This window comes from Diceros bicornis, chromosome 14, assembly GCF_020826845.1.
Source record: "Diceros bicornis minor isolate mBicDic1 chromosome 14, mDicBic1.mat.cur, whole genome shotgun sequence".
Taxonomy (NCBI): Eukaryota; Metazoa; Chordata; class Mammalia; order Perissodactyla; family Rhinocerotidae; genus Diceros; species Diceros bicornis.
Window position 1 is genome coordinate 18,625,903 of NC_080753.1, and position 16,841 is coordinate 18,642,743.

The 16,841-nt window shown below is 33.3% G+C and overlaps 1 protein-coding gene across 1 annotated transcript in view; it reads right to left on the reverse strand.

Moving 5' to 3' along the window:
- Positions 1–16,841, reverse strand: part of CD2AP (CD2 associated protein) — a 141,346-nt gene that overhangs the window by 13,845 nt on the left and 110,660 nt on the right. Inside the window, exons 12-14 of the mRNA XM_058554194.1 lie at positions 8,460–8,625; positions 7,944–8,086; positions 483–595 (exon numbers count right to left, since the gene is read on the reverse strand). Coding sequence (XP_058410177.1) covers positions 483–595; positions 7,944–8,086; positions 8,460–8,625 — 422 coding nt within the window. The remainder of the gene's footprint in view (positions 1–482; positions 596–7,943; positions 8,087–8,459; positions 8,626–16,841) is intronic.

A 16,841-nucleotide genomic window follows, 5' to 3' on the forward strand; every position in this document is an offset into this window, starting at 1 on the left:
AAGAGCTAATACATTAACACTAAGCACTACCAGTATCACAAGCAATGTATAGAAAGCATAAAAAGAAGTTAAACATATAGATACCAGGATTAGTATTATAAAAAACACTATTTCGGAGGAAAAAATGTTCCCGTTCTTTCCCAAAGTGAATATGTATCATTCAATTCGAATTATTGTTGTTTGGTAGATTACACAGGTCCCTCGTCCCCTTTTGACTTTGTACTCTGTTGTTACGGTTTGACTCTGTGCTTTCTCATGACAACTCTTTATTTCTGATTTTGTAACCTTCCATTTCAAACACTGTTGAAATGAACAGGGCTCTTTCCCCATATCTCCTTAAATACAACCATTTGCCACCTCAGTATAACAACTATTTTCCTGATTTTTTAACTCTAGTGGAGCTATAAATCCTCCCCCGTTCTCATCCTCAGAAGGACTCTGGATTTGCTAAATTCTATTTTACAACAGTAAGTGTAACTCACAGAATGTCCACCATTGAAGCGGCCTGGCAATCTTCTTCCCGGCATTTTCGGTCTGTTTGCAGTGAGATGTAGCAAGTTTTCTGAGGAAGCTATGTCATCAAAATTTACAGGATCTGCAGGATAAAATTAAACATATCTACTAAGAGATAACTGTACATTTTAAAAGGTAAAAAAGCATGTTTCTGGATTTTCAACAAACAATAAATTAAAAAGAGTGCTGTAGGACTCACAAGTGGACCTGTGCTTTTCATATGCATTTGGAAAACAACACTCACCCTTAAAAACAAACATCCTCTTTACCTGATACACTGGATAGTATAAGGCTTTATTAACAATATAAAGTCCAGGTTTCTAATAGAGACTTAGACCTCAACAAAAAGTTCTTATTGAAAGATATAAATCTGTACCATAAATTGTAGTAGCATAAAAAAGCTGTCATCTTAAGTTCTTGCTTATAAAAAAACATGATCTACTTCTTCAACTCATAATTAATTACAATATATCAGAAAATTAACATACAAAATTTGTTTTAAATTTCAAGTAGTATCCTAATATTCATATTTTAAGGACTCAACTATATCAAGCTGTTGCTTTCCAACAGCATTTGTCAATATAAAGTGAAAGTATAATTTAGTGTGTCTTTATGTGTGTATGTATGTACGTGCACAGTATATTGTAGCTGGGACTCAAACTGTTTATAGTTCACTGCACTTCTCAGATAGTTGTAAATCTAAGGCAAATTAGATACCAAGGGAAAACGCTACACAGATCATCTACTTGTTTCCCCACCATCAAAGGCTGGCTGACCTTTGATCCAAGAACTTAGGTTTAAGGACAAATGTAGGTAATCTGTATCTCTGAAACAATGGTATATAATACCTTCCCTTTTTCTAGATGTTCCAGAAAACCTTGCTAAAGGAGCTGATCTTCAATTCTGAAGCCCAGATATCTATGAGTGATACAAGAACCCTAAGGGTAACTTCAGACACTTCCATTGTCAATATAATCTTCCTTTAGCCCAGATTCCAAACTAGGGATATTAATCACAATCCAGATACTTGATATCGGCAGCAGATATCTTTGGCCTACTCTTCCAGGTATGGAATCATCCTTCACATTACCATTGCCTGGATGTTTATAATGCTTTCTGTCAAATAGTTAGATGTCCCAATTCAGTGATTTGTTATTTCTTAAAAGAAATCTAAAGATACTTATCATTACTGCCCTCAATGCTTATTCATCAATTTTCATATTCAAAGTAATGTATTTAAGAGAATATTTTTTTAAAGGAATGGAGGACACAAAGGTAAGGCAGAGAAAGAGGTGTCACCGATAATATGCATTTTGTAACAACTTTAAGTTATTTGTTGACCTCTGTTAATTCTTTTCCATCTTCACATTCTTGGATTACTTTGTGTGTTTTATCTTGGATCTAGTCACTAGGCTAATATATCACAACAGGCAATCTAATGTGCTCAGTTTAAATTTTGTCTTGAGTCATTCAATAACTGTCTATAAGTAACTGTAAAATATAACAAACCATAATAAAAAACACAATGGATTTAATGAAAAATGCATTATAAAATGTGAAAGACCTTGAGTTTAAATATATATTTAAATATCTCTTATTTTATTTATAAATCTCATAAACAAAGAAAGCAATATTTAAAAAGATGTTAAAAATATGCTGTCATTTGAAGGGTTAAAAAGTGTTTTTTACACTATGTAATTTTTAAATGTGTATTGACATTTAAAAAAAACCTACCAAAAAAACCTTGAAAAATACAATCTAATCATTTTGGCCTGTGGAGATTATTTTCAAATGCATATTTAAGCAACTTGCAGAAAGAAAAAGAAACAAACAGAAAAACATAGGAAGGGATGAAGATAAATGAAATTGAAAAGGTAAATAAAAGGTAGATTACAAAATTATACACCATGCTCATGTAAAATTGCCTTCCCTATGTCCAGTTTTGGACTACAACACCAAGACAAATAATTTTACTATTCTAAAACTCTCTCAGGTCCTCCATTTAATTCATTAGGTTAGTAAAATGAAATAGTGCACATTTTGGACTCATGATACATTTGAACACTTTTAAATTTACCTAGGAGTGATAACAATGGATTCATACTGTAAAAATGGCATAAAAGGCATGACAATTACTTAACTTTTACAATCACACTGTCACTCTGCCAGCCATTTTACATTTCTACATATTGCCTAAGACACGGAATTTTTAAAAAATCAAAATGAAATATCAAATTTTAGGAGAAAATAAACTGACCTTGCCAATTAAAATAAAACTTCCATCAAAAGAATATCTTACACTACTTAATCAGGAAAATTTTTCCAACATAAATTTCATTTTATTTTAAAATGGAAAACCAAAAGGGTTAGAATAGACAGACAAACACGTACACTTTTAGTAAAATTACAAAGAAAAATCAATGTGCACCACCTATTTATACTGAATATACTATTTTGATTTCTTTTATAAATTGTCATCTTACCAAAATGGAGAAAGGTAGGATAATTTTCTGACACGTAAGAGGGAAACATGGCAAACAGGCTAGGAAACAAAATCTGGAAAGAAAAGTCAAGGATAGGAATGTCTAGAAAAAAGACTAAACCAAAAAAATTATTTTACAAAGCAGGAAAAAGAACAGTTGTAGAGTGAACAGAAGCATTTCAATGTTCAGCATATACCTATTGCAGTTTACCTAAACTTACATAAGATACGTATTAGATTTTAGATTTATTCTTTTGTCTTTCAAAAGAAAAAATGATTAGTATTAATTTCAATATACATTAAATTAGAAAAAAGTCTTTTTTTATTACTCACTGAACACCAAGACAGCTTCCAAAGGGTTGTTTTAGTACTACAATTTACTTAGAGGTCAGAGTAATAAATCAATATATTAACAACTTACTAATATAGTTATAACTAAAATAAACCACCTTTTAATCAAGTTTTAGTCTTCAGCATATGACAGTAATTACAATGAAAGAGGCAATTTTAATTCTATGGAATGATAAAAGAAAAATATGCCAAATATTATTTTTAGATATTTCACTATAAAAATACAACTCAATACAACACTTACAATTTCATGCATAGATAAATAAAAATTCAATAATGCCTTATATGATACTCTCTATAATGATATTACCAAGGAAATTATTAGAAAACAGAAATTTTAATCTCTGTTCCTATTTCCCAGGTAAGTTCTACATTTTTGGGTGTGGTGTTTTGTTTTTGCATCCTAGTTTAGATACAGGTTCACTTTTTATAGTGCCTACCACTCCGTAGGTAGGTTATCTTTAGAAAAATCCCACCATAAATTCTTTCTGGAAAAAAAAAAAATCAATAAATATTGAAAAAGTAATTCAAATGAAAATAGATCAACTATCAAACAGAATTGAAGAGAAAGAATATTTCCCTATTTAGCAATGAAAGCTTTTGGATCAACTAATGTATGTGTCTCTAAAATTTCCTTTTAATCCAAAAAGAATTTATCACAGAAAAACAATCAAAAAGGATAAACTACTACACTCTAAGAATACATCAGCTGTGCTTTCTCAATGTAATAGCTATGTTACCATTCAATTTACTATCTTATATTTTAAAACTAATTGCAAAATCTTACTTCCTAGAAAATTTACTATTTTAGAAATATTTAGAGCATGTGAACTTCATAACCAGTAGTAGCAATGAGATTACCATAAACCAATGTTTGATGAAGTGTTTGAAAAAGAGAAAAAAAAAAATTAAACATACTTCTAACAGCTCTGCAGTTCGTAGTACTATCTTATATCATATATGAGAATATATATGGAGGGACTTGAAAAAAAAAGAAAGAAAACCAAATTGAGTATTCTTGGAATGTTTTTCTTATATATACATATGTATGTTTATATATGGTTTTATATACAGTCATGTACCACATAACAATGTTTCAAGTCAACGAGGGACCACTTACACAAGAGTGGCCCCATAAGATTAGTGCCATTTAGCCTAGGTGTGTAACAGGCTATACAATCTAGATTTGTGTAAGTACACTCTATGATGTTTGCATAAGGACAAAATCGCCTAACGAGATATTTCTCAAAAGGCATTAAGTGATGCACGACTGTACAGGAAAATCGTATCCAAGAGTAGCATCAGGAATTTAGATCCTTTACAGATAAGAGCAGAAACAGAATGAGATGGGATTAACAACGTAGGAGAGGGGAGAGAAGAAAAGAAATAACAGTTTATAACAACTTCCATGTCAGTTATTCTAACAGGTATCATAGATATATTGAATCATTCAATTGTTAAGCAAGAACATAGATTAAGAGTAGAAACACACCAAGGATCAATCAGCCAATAATTTAAAATATACATTTTTTAACAGCAATGTCAGTGTGCTGCCTACTATATCATTTCACCCCAAATTATTATTTTACATAATGAGAAACTCTAAGGAGAGTTTCACATATGTTTTAAACTCTCTGAAACTTAAGTTAAAGGGCTAGTGTCATATGTTATTTGAAAAATTTAAAACAAATTCAGCCTAAAATATGCCTCAACCTAATGCCAAATTTGAGGTTGTATTTGATGCAGAACATGGTTTTTAAGGTGTCAATATCTCAAAAAAGAGGTATAACCTCTTTTACACAGCACTTTTATACTACAAGTGCTAAAAACAGAAGATATTCTAATTTAAAAATTAGAAATTTGAAATAAGGAATAGCTTGAGTTGAGACTTGAGACAAAAGCTATTTGCTGTCAGCAGCTATACCTTTTATCTGAGCATACTACTTATGCCTAAAACGGTATTGCAGATATAATGCTTGCTCAGTAAATATTTGCTACTTAAGATGAACTCAATTTCCAAAATTTATAGGGTGTAAGCGCAGTACACCAAAGGCAGTCTGATCATGGAAGAAATAAAGGACAGCAGCTTAGATGTTAGCTGTTAGTTTTTTGACCTTATATAAGTCTCGGCCTCTCTAAATTACTTTCTTACTCATTTGAAGAAAAACACAAACCAGAAATTAAAAATTTTCAAACCCTGCTCCACAAAGCCTCTTTGTTTTTTAATGAAGAGCAAATAATGGCTATGGATATGAGACAAGAACTGAGATTAAAACCAAAGTAAACCACCAATAGGTCTGACATTGATATATGTGTTATTTCTACCTGAAATGTAGCAAAGAAAATAAAGCTTGCTGGTGACTGTATATAGAAAAAGTTTTGAAAAAAGTGAAAATTTGTTTTAATTTACTTAAATTTTTTTGTAATTTCCATAACCTTGAGACAACTAAATAAAGCAAATGTCAAGAATGATAAAAAGAAACAGAAAAAAATATTGGCTCTAAATATTACTCTTTCAGCTCCTAAAGAGACTTCTTAAAATTTAAGACTTCTAAGATAAAGAGCGCAGAAAATTGTGGAAATTCAAAAGATAACACTAATGGATTTTTTATTTCCCGAGTTAAAATTGTGCACTTAATCTTTTTTCCTCCATTTATTACTTTTGAAAACACATTTCTAGCTTTGATTTTTAAATCAAAGAGAAAACAATAAGAACATATAGAATTATATTTTTTAACACTAACCTCAATAATAAAGGATATTCTTTAAAAAATAAAGATTTTTTTTGTTTTTATTTAACTAAGTAAACAAAAACAATTTTCACCAGATAAAACATATTGAATCTACTTGAGTGAATGTCTCTCAAATACAATCAACATCTCAATTTTCAAAAATTATTAATGAATATGGCTTCATTCAGAGCAGGGAGGATCCAAATACATGAGGAAAGGATCTATAAAAAAATCAAATTAAAAAACTGAAGGAGGGGCCGGCCCGGTGGCGCAAGCGGTTAAGTGCGCGCGCTCCGCTGCGGCGGCCCGGGGTTCGCTGGTTCGGATCCCGGGCGCGTACCGACGCACTGCTTGGTAAGCCATGCTGTGGCGGCGTCCCATATAAAGTGGAGGAAGATAGGCACCGATGTTAGCCCAGGGCCGTCTTCCTCAGCAAAAAAGGAGGAGGATTGGCGGATGTTAGCTCAGGGCTGATCTCCTCACAAAAAAAAAAAAAAAAAAAAAAAAAAAAAAAAACAAAACTGAAGGAGGCCATGGTTGGGTCAGAGCTTTTGTATTAGCAAACTTAAAAGAGGGAAGACAAATAAAATCACCTAAAAAAATTGAAAGGTAATAAGTAGCACATTTTACAATATAGTGACAAAAAAATCTAAGCGTAACTGGCCTCGAAGTTTAATATAAATATGAAATGTTAATAATGAAGCTAAAAGTTATTTTAAGACATTAAAATTTTTCAAAGACTATCACAGAGCACTTTATATAAAGGAGACTTAGAGGTCTCTTCTGACTTATGTGACCTTGGACATTTGATGTGTCTGTAGCTTACTTTGTTTAGATGAAAAGTAGAGAAAAATAGCATCTGCCTCTTAGAACTACTATAAAGATAAAATAAGAACATATATGAGAAAGTGCTTTGAAAATGTAAAAAAATTAAATGCAAAGTACTATACAATAACCATTCAACAAAGTAATGATTGTGCAATACTTTTAATAGTGAGACCTTTATCAAAACTTCTGTTTCAAGTTTTTAATTTCACAACTAAGATTTATAAAAAAGACCAGGAGAGGGGCCGGCCCAGTGGCGCAAGCGGTTAGGTGCGCGCGCTCCGCTGCGGCGGCCCGGGGTTCGCTGGTTCGGATCCCGGGCGCACACCGACGCACTGCTTGGTAAGCCATGCTGTGGTGGCGTCCTATATAAAGTGGAGGAAGATAGGCACAGATGTTAGCCCAGGGCCGTCTTCCTCAGCAAAAAAAAAAAAAAAAGAGGAGAATTGGCGGATGTTAGCTCAGGGCTGATCTCCTCACAAAAAAGAAAAAAAAAAAAAAAAAGACCAGGAGACAAATAAAGATGATTAACAGGCTGAAAAATCAATACTAAACCTTAAGGAACAATATTTAGCTACAGAAGTAAAGCTTGCTGATATATATAGAGAGAGAGAGAGAGAATCATAAAACGTCTGTTTTCCTGCTTTGGGAACAAAAGTTTCTTGAGATTAAGTGAAGAAATAAAAAATCTTCTTAAATATAATCTAGTGCTGGCATTGAAAGTCTATGTCACCTCTTTATTTTTAAACTTTTAAAACTAAAATGTATTCATATCTGCCTGAGTTAGGTGGTATGGTAATTCCATTACGAAGGAATAAGAATGATAAATGGATGATCTTTTAATATCCATCTCAGTCCTCTGACCAGTAAAAAAGCTTAAGTGAACCATAAATATTTTGCCCGTTTATCTTCTTTTAGTTTTATTTTTCCACTGTATCTATCCACACACAAATTGCATACACAAATTTCTTATTTTAAATAGTTTCTGAAAACTATATTGGCACCTTTTTTTAACACCACCTTTCTACACATTAACTTACCTGTTTCTTTAAAGCTCCTAACTGTAAAGGAGTCTAGGTCTACCGATTTTGGTCTAAGTGGTAACTGTTCAGAATCTAGCTTTGGTTTTGATACTGGCTCAGTTTCAAATTTTGATGAAATGGTAGAAACTTCCCCATTAATCCTGAAATGAGAAAATCAAACATATGCAAAAATCACTTGCATGTCAAACAGGACCATTTTTTAACATTGTAATTTAATGACAGTAAAGATGTTATAATACTGGTTTTTCTCTCTGTTCTATAAAATTATTTCCATAAACATAAACCTCTACCCTAAGACTAATCACAATAAAATCAGAAATGTAAAAACAGCTTAATAAGAGTGTATTCACCTAGTATGACTATAAGACTAACATTTAACAAAGAATTATTACAGTCTATAGAAAAAATATGCAAAACAAATACTTTAAAAGTTACTTGGAAATTTAGAAAGGCAGTAGAGTCATTTATGTCAAAGGTAGGCCAATCAATAACTTAAAATTAGGTAAAACTTACCCGGCTACAGGAGGTGGTGGAGGAACTGGTTTTTCAGGTCGCTTTGGGTACATTGTTCCAGTAGATCTTAATAAATTATTGGCTTTGGTGGGTGGAGTAGGCTTCTTGGGTGGGACTTGTGGAGCAGCTGGTTTAGAAGGTTTCTGTTCCAGCACTGATTTTTCATCTGATTATTTAAAAATATGTAATAAGTTATAAACAATCAGAACTATTTAGGTTTCTCTATTTCCTAAAGATAATGTCAGGCTGGAAAAGTGTGAAACACAAAAAGAGAAACATTATTTGTGTGGTGTGCACTGTTTTATCTGTTTTAAGTTATAATTTAATAAACCTAAATATCTAAAAACAAGTTTACTTTGCTGTGGAGAAGGACCACTAATAAGCTTCTGATTAACAAATAATGCCTGCTTCTTACTGTCTTCCCAACATCCTTTGCTTTTAGGGGTGTATTCTACTCAAATACAACCACATATAATTTTACTCTAAGTAGAGAACAATATTATCTAGACTTAAATCCAGACCACCTTCTGAAACTGAAAATAAGTAGGAACTCTAGTGCCATTTAACATACTTACTTAAAAACAATCTCAATGACAAAGAAAAAAAATCAAATGTTAAGAGAAACTGAAGCTAGATTGATTAACCACAGATGAGAAAATTACAGGCTTACATTTATACAGGCATACCTCAGAGACATTTCGAGTTGGGTTCCAGATCAACACAATAAAGCAAATATCACAACTAAGCGAGTCACATAAATTTTTTGGTTTCACAGTGCACATAAAAGTTATGTTTACACTACTGCACACTATACTGTAGTGTGCAATAGCATTATGTTTAAAAAACAGTGTACATATCTTAATTTAAAAATATTTTATTGCTAAAAAATGCTAACCATCATCTGAGCCTTCAGTGACTCATACTCTTTTTGCTGGTGGAGGGTCTTGCCTCGATGTTGATGGCTGCTGACTAATCAGCGTGTGGTTGCTGAAGGTTGGGGTGGCTGTGGCAATTTCTTAGAATAAGACAACAGTGAAGTTTCCTATGTTGACTGACTCTTCCTTTCACAAATGATTTCTCTGTAGCATGTGACGCTCTTTGGTAGCATTTTACCATTTTACCAGTAGAACTTCTTTCAAAACTGAAGTCAATCCTCTCAAACTCTGCCACTGCTTTATCAACTAAGTTGATGTAATATTCTAAATCCTTTGTTGTCATTTCAACAATCTTCACAGCATCTTCACCAGGAGCAGATTTCATCTCAAGAAACCACTTTCTTTTCTCACCCATGAAAAGCAACTCCTCATCTCTTCAAGTTTTATCAAGAGATTACAGCAATAGATTGTAGCAATTCAGTCACATCTTCAGGCTCCACTTCTAATTCTAGTTCTCTCGCTGTTTCCACCATATCTGCAGTTACTTCCTCCACTGAAGTCTTGAACCCCTCAATGTCAGCCACGAGGGTTAGAATCAGCTTCTTCCAAACTCTTGTTAACACTGATACTTTGACCTCTTCCCATGAATCATGAATGTTCTTAATGCATCTAGAATGGTGAATCCTTTCTAGGTTTTCAATTTACTTTGCCCAGATCCATCAGAGGAATCACTATAGCAGCTACAGCATTATGAAATATATTTCTTTAATCATAAGACTTGAAAGTTGAAATTACTCCTTGATCCATGGGCTGTAGAATGGACGTTGTGTTAGCAGACATGAAAACATTAATCTCACTGTAAATCTCCATTAGAGCTCTTGGGTGTCCAGATGCATTGTCAATGAGCAGGAATATTTTGAAAGAAATCTTTTTTTCTGAGCAGTAAGTCTCAACTTATGGAGTGGGCTTAAAAGATTCAGTAAACCATGTTGTAAACAGATGTGTTGCCACCCAGGCTTTGTTATTCCATTTATAGAGTGAAGACAGAGTAGATTTAACATAATTCTTAAGGACCTTACAATTTTTGAAATGGTCAATGAATACTGGCTTCAACTTAAAGTCACAGCTGCATTAGTCCCTAACAGGAGAGTCAACACGTCCTTTGAAATTTTGAAGCCAGGCATTGACTTCTCCTCTCTAGCTATGAAAGTCCTATGTGGCATCTTCTATTCAATATAAGGCTGTTTTGTGTAGCCACCCTCATTAATTATCTTAGCTAGATCTTCTGGGGAACTTGCTGCAGCTCCTACATCAGCACTTGCTGCTTCACCTTGCACTTTTGTGTTATGGAGATGGCTTCTTTCCTTAAACCTCATGAACCGAGGCTACTGGCTTCAAACTTTTCTTCTGCAGCTTCCTCACCTCTCTCAGCCTTCACAGAATTGAAGAGAATTAGGGCCTTGCTCTGGATCAGGCTTTGGCTTGAGGGAATGTTGTGGTTTGTTTGATCTTCTATTCAGACCACTAAAACTTTCTCCATATCAACAATAAGGCTGTCTCGCTTTCTTATTATTGATGAGTAGCACTTTTAATTTCCTTCAAGAACTTTTCCTTTGCATTCCCAACTTGGCTAACTGTTTGGCACAAGAGGCCTAGCTTTCAGCCTATCTCGGCTTTTGACACGCCTTCCTCACTAAGCTTATTTCTAGCTTTTGATTTAAAGTGAGAGACACACAACTCTTCCTTTCACTTGAACACTTAGAGGCCATTGTAGGGTTATAATTGGCCTAACTGCAATATTGTTGTGTCTCAGGTAAAAGGATGGCCCGAGGAGAGAGGAAGAGATGGGGCAACAGCCTGGTCGGTGGAAAGGCCAGTCACACTTAATAGACTACAGTATAGTGTAAATGAACTTTGATCGATTAAGTTCACCATCTTATACAGGCGAGGTTCGTAGCACTTCAAAACAATTACAATAGTAACATCAAGATCACTGATCACAGGTCACCAGAACAAATATAATAATGATGAAAAAGTTTGAAATATTGAGAGAATTACCAAAACGTGACACAGAGACATGAAGTAAGCAAATGCTGCTGGAAAAATGGCTCCAACAGACTTGACACAGAGTTGCTATAAACTTTCAATTTGTTAAAAAACATAATATCTGTGAGCATAATAAAGCAAAGAGCAATAAATGAGGTATGCCTGTAATTCTCACCATTGTACTAGGACTTTTATTAATACCATTTCATTTACTAATTCTATGAAATAGACGAGAAAAAATGCTGGAGAAAAACAACATTGAAAATAATTTTATTCCTTGTCAATAAAAACAGTTTTATCACCAAAAAGGCACGGTACTGTACATAATGAAATATTTGGTTCCTGATATTTCAGGTAGTAAGAACAAATATTAAAATTGACATTACACACATATTTGATATTCATGCTACAGTAGTCAGTAAAAATATGTTATAAGGCATATGTGCAAAAATAAGAAACTCCTAAGTGTAATACTGAGTAATTTTCAAAATTCATGTGGTCTGTGAAAAGAATGTCTATCACAGGACCACAACTAATTTCATGAGATATCGTATCAATCAGAAACTAGTAATTATGAATCTTGAACAAACACTGCAGGCTATGGGTAAACCACTTGTTCAAAATTACAGTTTCATCTAACAACAATGAAAATACAAAATAACCTCCATTGTTTCAGTTTTATTATTTATGTATAGCTTCCTTGGATCACTTGAAAATATAGCTTAGTCTACTAAAACCCTGGTCATCATTTGGTACAAAAATCCATTTTTATATGGCCTCAAAATATAATAACACAGCATATAATTACACCACCAGGAGTGAAAGCCAAAACTCCCCAATTCTAACTATAAGCCAATAGTCAGCCAAACAAATTTCTAGAAAATATTAAGATGTTTTATATAAAATATTAGGAAAAATATTAAAGGATAAATTAAATAGAAGTTCACTGATTAATTAAACATACTTCTTTTAACAGATATATAAATAATAGCTTGAAATCAATTCAATTCCGTAGTTTATTCTAAAGCAAAAGAACACACTTAATATTCATGGAAATCAAGGATGACAAAAATAAGATTCATCATTTCTGGTATATCTATGACTAAATCAACAATAGTGTGTTGATTTATTATATAATTAATATATGATGGCAATGTATTTGAGTACAAGATTTTATTTATTTTTATCAAGGTTGAACTTAACATAAAATTAACCATTTTAAAGTGAACAGTTCAGTGCCATTTAGTACACTCACAATGTTATGCAACCACCACTCTACCTAGTTCCAAAATGCTTTCATTCCCCAAAAGAAAACTCTGTTTCCATTAATCAGTTACTCCCCATTCCCTCCTCTACCCAGCCCCTAGCAACCATCACCGCTACTCTGTTTCTATAGATTTACCTTTCTGGATATTTCATATACATGGAATCATACAATATGTGATCTTTTGTGTCTGGCTTATTTCACATAGCATAATGTTTTTGAGGTTCATCCACACTGTAGCATATATCACTATTTCATTCATTTTTGCGATTGAATAATATCCATTATATATACATAGCACAATCCATTCATCTGTTAAAGGACATCTAGGTTGTTTCTACCTTTCGGCTATAGCGAATAATGTTGCTCTGAACATTCATGTACAAGTATTTGCTTGAGTACCCATTTTGCAATTCCTTCAGGTATATATCTAGGAGGAATGGCTGGATCATATGGTAATTCTATCTTTAACTTTTTGAGGAACTACCAAACTGTTTTTCACAGCAGCTGAAACGTTCTACAGTCGCATCAGCAATGTATGAAGGGTCCAATTTCTCCACATCCTGGCCAACACTTGTTATTTTCCATTTTTATTATTATTACAGTCATCCTAGTGAGTGTGAAGTGGTAACTTATTGTGGTTTTGGTTTGCATTTCCCTAAGGACATCGAACATTCTGCCACGTGCTTATTAGCTATTTGTATATCTCCTTCAGAAAAATGTCTATTTTAGTCCTTTGCCCATTTTTTGATTGGGTTGTCTTTTTGCTAGTGAGTTGTAATAGCTCTTTGTATATTCCAGATACTAGATATAGGATTTGCAAATATTTTCTCCCATTCTGTAGTTTGTCTTTTCACTTTCCCGATAATGTCCTTTGATGCACAAAAGTTTTTAATTTTAATGAAGTCCGATTAAACTTGTTGTCTGTGCTTTTAGTGTCATATCTAAGAATCCATCGCCAAACCCAAGGCCATGAAGATTTATCCCTATGTTTTCTTCTAAGAGTTTTAGTTTTATACCTCTTATATTAGGTGAATGATCCATTTTCAGTCAAATTTTGTATATAATATGAGGCAGGGGTTCAATTTCATTCTTTTGCTTATGGATAACCAAGTGTGCATAGTAGAATTTTAGTTTAGCTAGAAATTCACCAAAAACAAAAGGAAACGTAGGTTTAAGAAAACAAGTCTTATGTTAGCTATCTAAATGCCCAAAGGAAGAAATATGTAAGATACAGTTGTTATGATAATTTAAGATAGAGAAAAGAAGAATTATCATAAGTGTATAAATTTTTTTCCTAAAATATATGGCAGCTAACAAAATTCAGCAAAATAACTAAAATGTCTTACCTTATTTACTACAGAATATGACAATACGTTACTAACACTGTACATAATATTAATCCATTTATTAATTCAGATGAGGGTTAGTTCCCTGCTGTATGAATAAGAAAAGAAAAATAAGTAATACCGGCACCAAAGCATGAATGATTACAAGTGCATAAATTCTGACTGAAAAATCAAATATTACATTCATTTTTTTGTGTGTGTGAGGAAGATCAGCCCTGAGCTAACATCTATGCCAATCCTCCTCTTTTTTGCTGAGGAAGACTGGCCCTGGGCTAACCTCTGTGCCCATCTTCCTCCACTTCATATGAGACACCGCCACAGCATGGCCCGACAAGTGGTGCGTCGGTGCGCGCCCGGGATCCGAACCCGGGCCACCAGCAGCAGAGCACGAACACTTAACCGCTACACCACGGGGCCAGCCCCAAATATTCCACTCTTTACCAGTGCTCACTTGGAGATGCATTAGAGAAAAATACAGTACTATCCAAAAAGTAGAAAGTGTATTCTTAATTGAACCTATTTTCTTAACATTTTAGAAAAATTTAGCACAAAAGAAATCTACCCATATTTATCTCACTAAAGTGACTTAAACTGGAGTATAACATATTTTCAGAAGCACAAGTACAAAGCTCAAGAAGTTATCACGTGAACACCTAAGTAACCACCACTCAGGCCAAGAAGTGAACATTAGACACATTAAGTTCCCCTCATGCCTCTTCCCAGTTACTACTCCACTGCTCCCATTCAAAGGTGTCATCTAACACCATAGATCACTTTTGCATATTTTAACTTTACATCAATGACATCATAAGATTCACATTGCTGTGTGAAATGCTAGTTCATTTATTTGTTGCTATGTAGTATACTGGTATATGAATATACGTCTACTTATCCATTCAACTGCTGATGTACATTTGTATTGTTTCCAATTGGGGACCAATATAAATAATGCTATGCTAAGCTTTCTTATTTGAGTTTTTTGGCACACATATGGAGCACACATTTCTGCTGGGTTTATAACTGAGAGTGAAAGTGCTGGGTAACAGGTTATGGACACATTCAACCTTAGTTCTCCAAATTAGATAAAACAATTCACATTCTCACCAACAGTGTATGGGAGTTCTTCTAATCCGTATTCTCACCAACATTTAGTATTGTTAGTCTTTTTTAAAATTTCCACCGATTTTGGTGAGAATCTTACTTTGGTTCAAAATTATATTTCCTTGCTGAGTAACGAAATTGAGTAACTTTTCATACTTTGACAAATATCGTGTTTATTCAAGACTCTTAACTGTATTTTATCGGGCTGTCTTTTTCTTATTCATTTGTAGAATTCTTTATATATTCTGAATATTAGCACTTTGTCACTTATCTGTGTTGTAGATATCATCTCCTGCTCTTGGGCATAAATTTTCATCCTCTCAACAATGTCTTTCTAACAGACATTCCAAATTTTAATGCAGTCCACACAATCAATCTTTTGCCTTCTGGTAGTGCCTTATGTGTCCTGTTAAAGAAATAGCTTCCTACTCCAAGGACACAGAAATACTTCCTTATATTATTTTGTAGAAAATTTAGAGCCATGAACCTGACTTTTATGCACATATACAGTAGGGTTCAAGCTTCATTCACTATCATTTATTGAAAAGAATGTCCTTTCCCACTGCTCTATAGTACAACTTTGGTCACAAGGCAAGCACCTATCAACCTATTTCCAGATGCAAATCTGTGTATTATGTGAGGTACAGGTCAAGATTTATTTCTCATGTGCATATCAATTAATCAACATGATTTACTTCATCTTTCCTCTACTGCAATGGCAACTTGGTTACAAATCACATGACCTTAATTGAATGTCTCTCTTAAATAATGCTTCTTGCTTTATAGTCTACCTTGTCAGCTATTAATATAGTGAGACCAGCTTTCTTTTGATTGACATTTGCTTGGCATATCTTTGTCCCTTCTTTCAATTTAATCCTTCCTGAATCCTTATCATTAAAGTATGTCTCATTAGCAGAATAAGGTTGCGGTTTTTTTTTTAAGTCTGACAGTTTTTCTTTTAATTAGAATTTTTAGTCCATTTACATTTTCTATAATTACTATTTATTTTTTTTCTTGCTTGGTCTGTTTCATTTGCTCTCCTTTCTTGCATTCTTTGTATTAATTTTTATTATTCCATATTCTCCTTACTATTATCTTATTACTTACACATATTTCTTGTTGCCTATAGATTACAACATACACTCAACTTATTAAAGTCAAATATAAATTTTTCTACTGCCCTAACACTTCAACTCTATTTCCTGCCCCCACTGTCTTGTTGTGCTTTTATTTCAATGAAAGCCCAGAAGACATTATTAATGTTTCATAAGTTAATATTTAGATTTACCTAGCTATTTAAGCCTTTCTGTTGCTCTTCATTTCTGCCTCTCCAATCTTACATCTAGAATCACTTCCCTTCTACCAGAATAACACCCTTTAATACTGCCTATAGTACTAGCATGCCAGTGATAACAAATTCTCTCAGATTTGATTGGTCTAAAAATGTCTTTATTTCATCTTTTTTTCTGAAGATATTTTCACTGGCAATATAATATAATTCTAAGTTAGCAATTATTTCCTTTAACACTTTGGTGACATCATTCTGTTGTCTTCTGGCTTTCATTTTTTTCTACTGAGAAGCAACTGTTAGTCTTATTTTTGCTCCTCTAAAGTTAATGTGTCTTATTCTCTGGCTGCTTTCAATATTATCTTTCCCTTTTGTTTATAGTAGCATGACTACAAGTATATGGGGTAGTTTTCCTTGTATATATCCAGGTTGGGCTCCATAGTACTTCTTGATTCTGTG